General features: G+C 41.9%; 1 protein-coding gene across 1 annotated transcript; it reads left to right on the top strand.

Annotated features, from left to right (window-relative positions):
• The first annotated feature begins 7493 nt into the window (after positions 1–7493).
• Positions 7494–9441, top strand: LOC115382079 (uncharacterized). Its single transcript, XM_030083721.1, has 3 exons — positions 7494–7667; positions 8884–8926; positions 9056–9441. Exons 1-3 carry the CDS (start codon positions 7494–7496, stop codon positions 9439–9441), a joined length of 603 nt encoding a protein of 200 aa, XP_029939581.1.
• The last annotated feature ends 2672 nt before the right edge of the window (positions 9442–12113 follow it).

The following is a 12113-nucleotide window of genomic DNA, read 5'->3' on the forward strand; positions in this document are numbered from 1 at the left end:
TCCTTCTGTCTTTTACTACTGGTTTCCACGCCGCTCCTGCCTCTGCGCCATGTCCTCCTCTGCCATCACACTTCCTCTGAGGAGCGAGGAAACAAGGATGGAGATTAACACGCAGCCAAGGAGGGGAACAAAAATCTATCAAACATTTGACAAAGGAGACCGCCAAGCCAAGTTTCAGGCGTCCTGGAGCTTACAGTCCGAGAAACACAAGGGTTTTTGTTTTGTTTTTTTTCTTGTTGAAACAACAGAAGATTGTTTAAACTGACTTTGTTTTCTTTTAATTCAAATTTAACTTTGGAAAAAAAGAAAATTGATTCAGCTTTGTCTCATCTGTGTACATAATGACCTTCATAGTGATAGAATTATGGGACAAAAGAGTATAAATTTGTGGATTATAATATAAAAACAACCTAAGAGAGAGAAAGTAAGTGTGCGTGCGTGCGTGTGTGTGTGCGTGTGGAACAAGATTGTTCCACGTGTGGGTGTGTGAACGACGGATGAGTGCCATCTTGTGCCGTAAATAGGAAAAGCTACTGACATGAATGACTTGAAGAGAGGGAACACAGAGGTGGGGTGTGTGGGTTCATCTTCATCATTAAACTATGATGTATTTAATTTGTTCTCTACATTTTTTTTCTACTTGTTTATTTTTGTCTGTTGTGAGGAGATTCACCACAGTGAAGCACAGCTTGTTAATTTGTACAGACACAAATGGTGAGCTTGAAGGCACTTTGTTCTCCTCTCTTTACTCTTTTGAATCTTCTGCTGAACATTGATCGTTTAGCTGTTCTCTCACTTTGTGTTTGACTTTATATTTTGAAATCACCTCTGAAAGTTTCAGTAGACTTTAATGGTTCAAATTTAGCATCTCAATGTTGGATTTGACCGACAAACCAAAGCTTATTAACATTTAACAAAGACTTATTAAAAAATAGTAGTTTTAGTGGTAACATTTGTAACTACACCACCAAAATCTGCTTTTTACCAAACCAGCAATCGTGTTTGCTGCACTGAGCGTTTACACACTCACACACACACACACACACACACACACACACACACACACACACACACACACACACACACACACACGTTTGTATCTATATCCTTGTGGGGACCGTCCATTGACTCCCATTCATGTCTAACTCCTAACCCTGACCCTTACCCTAACCCTAACCCACACCAAAACAAAGCATAGCCCTAAAGAAATGTTTTTGCACTTTTACTTTTTTCAGTAACAACAACATGGCCAAGAAAACACTGTTTCCCCCCATGGGGACCCAAAAAATGTCCCCACGAGGTAGGTCGTGCCAGGTTTTCCTATCCTTGTGGGGACATTTGGTCCCCACAAGGACAGAAATACCCGTACACACACACACACACACACACAAATCTAAACAACTTCCAGTTTCTGGAATTATCACATTGTTCAAGTGATCAGAAAAATACTTTTTCAGATAATAAGAGCTGCTTTAATATACGATTAACACACCTGTCCACTCAACACATCAGCTTTCATGTGTGGATGAAATGAGCGCAGATCGGCTCCTCGTTTGGACAGTTTAACGCTGAGACCTTGTTCAACGGCTTTTTGGAAAACAAACAGAAGGCTTGACTCTTGTGTCAAAGACTCCATGTCAACACATCAGATCTATTTGATTACAATCATTTGATTACCGACACTTATAATTTCAGTCAAGTGAACCAGCTCAGTGCAGCGCCCCACTGCACTGCATCAGCTGTTATCTACTGAAAGGCAAAGATAAGAAAGAGAAGCAGCAGCGACACACTGAGATCGTCCATCAAAATGCAGGCGGACTTCAGTAAGGTCAGTGATGTTACAGGTCCTGTGGTCTCTTCCTGTCTCTTAAGTCAATTATCACGTTTCTGAAGTTATGATATTCTTATGTTTCCATTCGGGTCAATGTTGGCAACCACGATTGAAGGCTGGTTCCATTTTTCCATTTTCAGCCTCTCTGTAGAGGAGATGCTTGTGGAGTTACCACATGAAATGAAACTGAAGTGTGCGTTCCTGTTTTTTTTTTTTTTTTTTTTTTTTGTAAGGGCCGTACTTTGACTGGGGTTAGACAAGTGGTCTGCATGAAAGTCATATAAATCAATTTCTCGCGTGTGAGGCGTAGAAACAGTTGGTGAATGTGAATACAGCTCGTTTATCATCGGTTGCTCTGATAGTGTGAGGTTGCCTGATGGGACATTACACGTATGACTGGCACTTGGCCGCCGACTTCTCACTTCGACCAAGATTATTTGAAGCAAGGGAACTTTCGGCTGTGCCTGACCGAGTCCCGCCGTAGCGGTTTGAATGTGGGCGGCTGCTGCTAATTTCCTCAATCATGATGTTCTTCCATCACCTCAAACTTTCCTCATCCCTATCTTAAAGAGCAGAATAATAATAATGATAAAAAAAAAAAACCCACACCAGATAAGGGACGGAATAGAATAACACTTTTTTTTCACTAAGGCTATGTACTTCCCCATTCGAGCCAAGCTTCTGTTTACAGGCCATCTTTCACCACACTGCACATGGGGTGGTGGTGGTGGTGGTGGTGATGGTGGTGGGGATTATTGGTACTCCGCGGCTCTGATCTGAGTTGTTGAGAGGAGGCTTCATTGTGAAACCATGTGGCCGGTACCCCCCTTCTGCTTCCCCACCGGCAGATGTTTCTGCTCAGCTGGCTGCTGCTGTCGCATCCAGCCTCCTCTGTGTTTGTGTAGGTGCAACATGCCGGATGATGTAGGACACCTGTTTCGTTTGTGCTAAGCAGGTGTTTCACATGGGAAACGTCCCAAAACATTGAACCTTTTGATGAAAACCACAGTGTTCATCATGTTGTGACATGCAGGGGCAAGTCAGCTCTGACAGCGTTCGCGTCTTGACGACATTTTGAAATAACACTGAATTCGTTACTGTCGTGATTCACTGAAGTAGATCCATGAAACATTCAGCTTTTATCATTTATGAGTGCTTTTTCTTGTTTTCTTGGATATGAAGAGCAGTTTGGTTTTTGTTGCTACGAACAGCTCCAGCCATTCGTTTTTATTTTCATCTTTTACCACTGTAACCAACATCGGCTGGTGGTGTCACGCAGCAGGTTAGTCGCTGTCACTCTTGGCTCAGAACAGGAGTATGCAGTGTGGAGACTTCATGGTCTCTCGAGTGTGGAAGTCCCCTTTCCTCTTTTTCCTCTGCGGTCAGCATTACCGTGTCTCATGAGACAAACAAGCATGAAACAAATAGCTTCCTTTTGAAAAATGACAAATTGACTGATTGAACTATTAAGGGGGGCGGCAGCAGGGGGGGCAGGCAACGTCCACAGGAGAGATGTGCTGAAGGATGTACACCCATGAAAAGGTTCATCATTTGTGAATCATACTCAGACTTTCACGGCAAGTGTCTCATATTCAATACATATATCTGAGAATTTCCCTTCATGAACATACATTCGCACTGAAACCAGTTTTTCCGCATTCACTCCTTTTTCTTTTTGGTTCCTTGACTTCAACCCAGTGTTTCATTTTTTCAGTCTCAGTGCCAACCTCTCAGGATGACAGGCATGCGGTGTTGAGTGAATTAAGCTTGGACATTCGACACATGTCTGAACAATGCAGCAACAGGCTACAGAAGAACTGAGCTTAAAACAGGTACAAAACATAAACAGGAGTTTACAGATTTTCTGCAGCACTAAAGCCACAACAAAAGCCCTAAATCGACTGAAGCTGGCTGAAACCATTTGAACTGCTGAGACTTTGCCTACAATATTTTCCTCTGGACTCATAGGATTTAGCCTTATATGTATCAAAGTTAACAAATGCCTGACTCACATTCAAATACTGGAAAAAGAGACTGAACGGCTTCCACTGATCTGCTGGCAGTTGCTTCCATCGAATTCGCAAAATCAGAAGCAGGGTGCAGGTTGTAAAAAAAACAACAAAGATGTTTGCTTGATAACTTGTGGAGCTGGAAACGAGTTCAAATAAGCAAACACATTTTAAAACCGGGATGAAAAGACAGCAACATTCCTCTGCCAATATTTTCAAGCTGTTGGAACACTTTCAGTGTTTGGTTTGAGCCAGAGAGAGAGTGAGAGAAAACACATTAAATATAAAACAATATCGAAACTAAATCTGAATTAAAGAAACCATTCAAACCAGTGACTGCAGTCTGAACTGGCCTCTCTCACACACTCAGGTTCAAACCTAACACACTTTTACAGATACTAGAAGAGGAGTGGATATCTGCTGATCCACTCATGTCATACATTAATCTATTCTACGTGCTGTTTAATCAATTGGTTCAAAAGGCCACCACCTGTATCACTAATCACTAACTTGCATAGGTTTGAACTTTAACACTTGAGCCCTGGAAGAGATTAAAATAAATAAAAGATTAAAAATGGCCTCAGTTAAGACACTTCAAAGAAGAAAACAAGCCTGGAGTTGATATAAGATATAATAATAAAATCATAATAATTTGATGTAGCAGGCTGGATCAGCTATCTGATGGGTTGGCGGTGTGTCCAGAGTGTGCCTTGCCTGTTCCCACAGTGAGCTGGAATCAGCGTCGACCCCTCTAGGCCCCCGGACAGAGCCTGGACTGATCACCAGTCACAATACCAACACATTTTGGAGCAATTTAGAGTCATCGATAAACCTCAAAGGTTTAATTCCGCAGAAAGCCCTCACATGCACAGGGAGAACATGCAGTCATGTGGTCCCACCAGGTTCAGAGGCTTCATGCTCACTGGGTGCTTCCAGCAGAGTGCATTAGACACAGAAAGGCCCCGGCTGGGGTTTGAGCCCTGGCATTCTAGCAGTGAGATGAGAGCATTAACCACTGCTCCACTTCATTTATCCCAGAGGAAAATTCATCACTTGCTCCACGCAGAATAGAATATTAGTAGAATATTCAAATATCAAAATATTGAATAAGTAAATATTAATATTACAAGAAATAATAATATTTGCAAGACAAATGAATAATAAATACAGTATAGACACAGTGGAGGGCCTGATGATAGAAACTGTTTACAAAAAAGCGGTCAGCTGATCTCTGTAAACAAGCCTGCCAGACAGCCAACCTTAGAAAAAACAAAAAAAAGGTGCTCCATTTACTGTCAAGACTGGGGAATAAATGACATGCTGGACAGCGACGAATACAACTCGCCAACACACTGGGAAAAAAGAAGCAAAAGGTGATGAAGCAAGTTCAAAGGTAGTAAGATGACTGACTGAAAACAGAGTAAACAACAAGCATCTATAAACTGGAGCCTGCAACATGCACATATTTGAAAAAAATGAAACGACATACTGTAGCTGTTTTACCTTTACTTGTAAATGAAGTTCCTATGCAGATCCTTCTGGACAAAATTCCCTTAAATTATTATGTCCTGCTCAGATTAAAAGTCCAGTTTAGAGAGTAGTTTGATCTTGAATATCGAGTCCCCCTCTCCTCCAGGTACTGCGGTTTCCTCTCACAGCCCCAACACTTGAATGTGAGGTTAACTGGTGACCTTCAATCAACCCGAGGTGTGAGTGTAAATCTGTGTAGTCGTCCGTCTCGGTGTGTTTGCCCTGTGACGGACTGGTGACCCGTCCAGGTGTGTCCTGCCTCCAGAGCCCAGTGAAACTGCACAGGGTCAAGCAGATTGATGGACGATGACCGGTGGGGCTAATGCCTGCTTGTCACTGCTCTGATAAAATAACCTGAAGAACACGTGTGCTGGATGATCTCGTCATGACAAACGCCAGATGTCCCCCTCGAGCATGACCATCCTCTGTGATGGGCAACAGAGACCAAGCAGCAGCGGCGGCGGCGGCGGCGGCGGCGGCGGCAGGATGAAGATGAAGCACATCATGACTCACAACCAGCGCCACAAGAACACTGTACACCATAAATGACTGATGTGTATTGAAAAATGAAAGTTACGTGGGCTATTCACAGCGAAATCATCAAACATTGTTTGATTACTGATATGACTTATGACTTGATTTAAAAGTGCAGCAGCATGTTGTGGAACACACATGAATCAGCAGTCGCATATTGCAGGTGGGTCCCGTCCCTCGGGGGTCCCGGGCTCGCTGTCTACTGATCTGTGGAACTTGTTGACTATAAACTTGGTTTGTAGTTCATTCATTTATTTATTTTTCACTGTCATCCAGTTGATCTTTGTGGGCTGTACAAACCGAATAAACTATCTTGACATTTCCAAACAAAAGCCACTGATTTTTTTTTTTTTTTTGTCTATGTTGAATCTACAGTGGAGGAAGCACATAGCCTGGCAACTAACAACAACCAAACATCTTGTCCTTAGGTGTATAATAAAGACATTAAAAAACAGGCAGAGTATTTGCACAGAATATGTTTTGGGATATAAAGCAGAGCCATGTCTTGGAGTTTTGTCATTTCTGTTGACCCATTTAAAAGACCTTGCGGCTCATGGTTTGGATGAAATCAGCTCATAGATATTCTCAACTCTGTACCATTTTGCCCAATTCAGGCTCACTGTGGCCTCCATTTGCAGGACACACACACACACACACACACACACACACACACACACACACACACACACACACACACACACACACACACACACACACACACACACACACACACACACACACTGCCAACCTGCTCTGCTCAAGGCTGCTATATGCTTGACTGGAGGGATGGGTAGATGTTGTTTCGCTCATAATAGATTGTTAAATTGTTTTCCACTGATGCCACTTTATGGCTTCAGTTTGGAGACCAATATAACTGTTATGCTGACTGATGGGCACTTTTCTGACAAATAAAACCAATTATTATCTGGAAAAAACAATAAATAAATACACAACAATAAACAAATACACAACAATAAATAAGCACTGAATCTGTTTACCCCAGCATTCTGTGATACAAACCATATGCTAATTCTCTGTTCTGTAGTTTATTACTGCAAAAAAACGAAAACATTCTCTGAAGATAACATTATGTAGCAGTTACTCTGAGGCGTGTGTGTGTGTGTGTGTGTGTGTGTGTGCGCGCGCGCGCGTGTGTGTAATAGCTGTGGACGGTCTCTGTTATTTGTCAGCTCTGTTTCTCACACGTGATTCTTGGCGCGGACACAGCAGACTGATCACAAAGGCTACACTCCGCAAAGACACCATGTAGTGCAAATGCCATAGCAAGCCTTAAATTGTTGAAGCCAAATGCACCGCCATCGTTTCACGGCGCACACTATCAGCCAATCACATCTCGGTGCGCCTTTTTTTTTTTTTTTTTTTTTACGCTGGCGGCGTGTCTGTGTGTGTGTGTGTGTGTGTGTGCGCTGCCGGCTGCGTTCACCCACCCACACATCTACAAAAACAGAGAAGAAATAAAGCGTGGATGATGAGCGTTTCCTTTCCAGTCACGCCCCTCCTTTCATTTTGCCCACTCGTGACCGCGCCGTTATAAAGCCCCGGCGGCTCGCGGGGCGCTCAGTGGGGTCATGGACCGGAGCAGGATGGATGCTGAGGGGGCGCGCGCCGTGCAGCCCAACAGACGCATCTCGAAGCTGGCGGTGGTGGTGGCCGTGCAGAACCTGCTGCTGGTCGTCTGTCTGCTGGTCACTTTTTACGTTTACCGGGACTTTCAGGCGAATAAAGCCGACTTTCTGACGGAGGTGAGTAAACTTCGAGAGGCGCAGCCTGTGGCCTCGTCCTCCGCACGTCCACTGAGTTAGCTTCGTTAAAAAGGACTGTCTCCACTTAATGCAACGAGAGCTGTCAGCATGTCGCCTGAGACCAGCAGGCTGTGCAGATGTATCTCATGAACTCAAACCTACATTTTCTGCTACACCACTTCCCTTTATGATACTTTTTTTTTCTTTTCTTTTCTTTGCAACTTTCGTGTTAATCTTTCAAGTGAGAGTGAAACCTGCAGACAGGAGGCTGCTGACTGAAGAAGAAAAAAATCTAATGGCAGTGATGTTGAAGATGATGTGGAGCAGGTCTGACGGTCCAGCTTAGGGAAACCTCTTCAGAACAGCTTTGTTTCCACATGTGTTTGTGATACATGTGCGCACGGGCTGCAGAGTGAAGGAAAACACTTTGCGATTCTTCAAATACGCCCACATTTAGAAAAAAGAAAAAGAGGAGGTTACTCTTGTGGTAAGCTCCCCTCAGCATCTTTGAAATCTGTGTTGGCTTTGTCAGAAAAGTTACCACAGGGATAACAGGCTGAAGGCTGACATATGATGTATATATATATATATATATATATATATATGTATATGTATACTGATCTGCAGTTGGACTAGTTATTGTTGGGATGTGAACTGATGTTCATGGTTAATCTGACCTTCAGCTATAGTCTGAGTTGTATACAGAAGAACTGCTTTTCCAAGAGTTGCTCTCTGGGAAAAAATGCACATATGAGTCAATGAAAATCCATCCTTTACTGTGTTGCTCAGTTCATTGTTACAGAAGTCTCTCTGTAGTTTCTCTCCAGAGGAGGAGACTCTGACCTGAATAACTGATCTAGACATATTTACATGGTTACTGTATATTGATGGCTAATTTAATGACTGACATTTGTTCCATTTTGAGTCTGAGCTGTTCATTGCTGCTCTGCTACTCTCACTACTGATATTAATCATTCCGCAGTGAGATTTTCCCTGGTTTCTATCAGCCTGCTTTATTTCGCATCACTTAACCACCGCAGACAAACAAACGAGCGTGTGTTTCCTAGAGTCAAACATTCACGGATCTCAGAGCAGATCTGCTTGACCTTTCAAAAAACATTTAGACTGAGCCACGCTTCTAATGGCACAGTCATACTGGTAGCAGCAGAAGGCCAATAGACACAAAGGACTAATGACAATTTGTCTTTCTTTTCAGATATCAGAAAATATTGTGCACATACAACTCAGTCCCATCAGACGTAAGAGATTCAGTTTACTGCATTACTTTCTGACAAATCTGACAAATCTTTCTGACAATTGAGTGACTTTCGCTCATTTTCTTTCTTTCCTCTTTTGGCTCACACATCTTTTTCCTTTTAATCTTCCAGCACTCTCACACAATGGAACAGTGAATTTTACTGCCATTACCAGCAGTTATTTGATGGACCTGAAGTCCAACAAGAGAGACATCTCCATCAAATGCACCGGTTTCTATATTTGGCTCGTGCAAATATGCTGCGCGAGCCGCAAGGAGACGGCGACGGGGACGGGGACGGCGACTGGGACGGTCCAGCTGAAGGTGACGGGCAGTGAAACTCCTGTCAGCTCGTTCACTCTGGATGTTGCAAAGGACGACTGCAGAGGGCTCCACAGTATCATCTACCTCAAGAAGAATCAGCAGGCCAGTGTGAATCTAGTCGTCCAGAAAGAGTTCCAGATCAATAAAATGTCTGTGGAAATGAACTCCCTGTCGGGGAAAAAGTGTGACGACTGATAAAGAGCCTGTAAAAGTTCTCAGAAGACAAAGGTCAGTTTTCTGCATTGAGGAAGGGAGCTCAATGTGCATCTGAGTTCATCTGCACTGCAACGACAGACTGAGCCTGACTCACCCTGACGGCGTGCCTGCCTGCCTTCTTCTTCTTGTCTTTTATTTATTACTGCAGCCAAGAAGAAGGCTGAGCCTGACAGTTTTACTGTCAGCAAGAAATCTGCACAATTTTTCAGCAGTTCTCAGCAGAAGCCAACATGCATTTCGTTGGTGATGATGGACGGTCTCACTTTGTACATATAAAATATCTCAAGCAACAAAGTCACAAAGTCAGACCATCTCATTTCTTCAACCAGAGCCTTCTCCTACAGAAGACCCAAAATTGGGCTTCATTTTCATTTTGAGCTATATACTGCTTAATCCTCCAGAATGTCATTGACAATTCAGTGAAAATATTTAATAGTTGTTTCATTCACTTTGCTCTGTAAAGCATCATAAAAGGCACAAACATGTTCTGTTCACCCAGCGAATGGATGAAGTTATTTATTGTCAGTTCACTGCTATAAAATCGAAACATTTGGATCACTGGTGCCTTACTGAAAATAAAACATACATAAATGAAAGCACAAATCTGAGAATTTATATCAGAAAACTTTAAAATATTTTCACTGAAGAGGAAAAAAATGAGCATGCAGTCACATCCTGCATCAATCAACTCTCACAGTCATTGAAACATGGTCATGTTTTAGTTAAACCTTTTGGAAGCTTTGGGAAACCAAGGTAGAAATAAAGTTAGCTAAAATGTGACCATTTGTGTTTTTTAAACAAGGTAAATGATTCAAATTCCTAATGAACAGCAGTCTCTAACAAACTCTGTTGTCACCTAAATGAACAACGACCACAAAATTAAATTATTTTCACTACAGGTGAGCAGATTAAGCAATAACATTTATAGCTGGTTTTCAGTTGTTATTTAAGAGTAAATATGATAAATATAAGCTGTAATGGTTCACGGTCCTCAAATATAAAGTTTTTTTTTTTTTTTAATTTGACACTGAACTTGAGCATCTGTGAACCTTTATTGCAGCCGCTAAAAATTTGATAACCACAGAAATATTTTTCTGAGCAACAACTAGTGAACAAGGAACAATTTTTATCGCTTTTATGTTTCATGTGTCAACTACATTTATTGTAGTTGTTCAGTATTTAACAGGTTATCATTGTAATTAATCTTACCAATACTTTCTGGTTTCTAGGATGCTGCTTGTTGAAATGATTTAGAAGTGTATGCACTCCCCAGGTATTTTATACTTTTTTATACAGTTTTCAGTGCTTTGTTTCACTGTAACTTATGTACTTTTGTATGTTATTCAACTGTATCATTTGTACCTAAAGAATGTATTTTTTTTTTTTTTGTCTTGGTGCATTTCATTTCTGGTGCTCTTATTGAACTCCCATGAATTTGTCTGTGTGCTGTACGAGGCCGCCAAAACACGTTTTTACCTCACGTGGACTTTCAGACTACAGCAGTAGTATGTGGGAGAGAGATATCTGGCGTGCGTGTGCGCCCATGTTTTCCTTTTCATCAGATGCTGTTGGACGCCACTTGATGGATCTCGCCCTGGTGTTTAGCACATGTTGGAGCGGTTCTGGTGAATACTACAGAGAGTCTGAGTGAAGTGGGAGCACTGATTCCTGACTGTTTGCTCACATTCACAGTGTGCACACTTCCACTTGATGTCACCATACTGCACACTTTCTTGCGGGTGCTCCGAGTCCTTGATTTTCGTACAGCTGACAGGTTTGGGCCAGTGTTGTTTGGTGCCCCACTGCTGTTTCCCTTAAACCTTGATATTTGAAAGGCCTTGTTGTAATGATTGTAATGTGAGGCAGATGTTTTGCATCTGTTGTTTTGACCAGTTTGCACTGATCGGTGATTTCTCAATAAAGCATTTTGTACAGCGTGAAAACTAAACGTTGTGTTTGTGTGGATTAGCAACCATCTAAATTACTCAAGCACCAATAAAATAAACAAGGTATCAGTTATTTTTCCAATAGCTGGAGCGCATGCCATCAACACTCAAAAAACAACCCTGCCCAGTTGTTGTGAGATAAACTGCAACAAGGATTTTTTTTTTTTTTAATCAAAAGTAGTTTTCTTTAAAAGAATCAGACAGAACACTGATGTCTGGAGCGCAGCGTGGAGGGACGTCTATCCAAACCCACTGCAACAGGAGGACAGTACTGCAAAAACTTCTAATAACGTTGTTGGTATTCGCCACAGTGTCACCAAAACCACTGCAGCATTCACTTGTCCCCTGCTGCTAAAACACTTGGTCTGATGCAAAACAGAAAAAAAGACATTTTCATAATTCCTCAGGATTTTTTTTATTGTAGTAAAATTCAAAAACCAATGAAACTTCTTTTAAATCAAACATGTCCTGCTGATCATTCTCGACAGAAAATATGGAGACGGCATAAAAACATACTTAAAATGTTAATTTGAGCACTTTTGTTTGTAGGGAAAGAAGTAGACGTTTTATTTTCAAGTTTCATACTTCACTGATTCTGTGGAAAAAAAAAAAGTAGCATTGCATCTTTGGCCATCCGTTAAAGATTACCCAACATAAAATAATAAAAAAAAAAGTTTCACTCAACAGTTTCACTGGAGATACATG

This window comes from Salarias fasciatus, chromosome 23, assembly GCF_902148845.1.
Source record: "Salarias fasciatus chromosome 23, fSalaFa1.1, whole genome shotgun sequence".
NCBI classification, from domain to species: Eukaryota; Metazoa; Chordata; class Actinopteri; order Blenniiformes; family Blenniidae; genus Salarias; species Salarias fasciatus.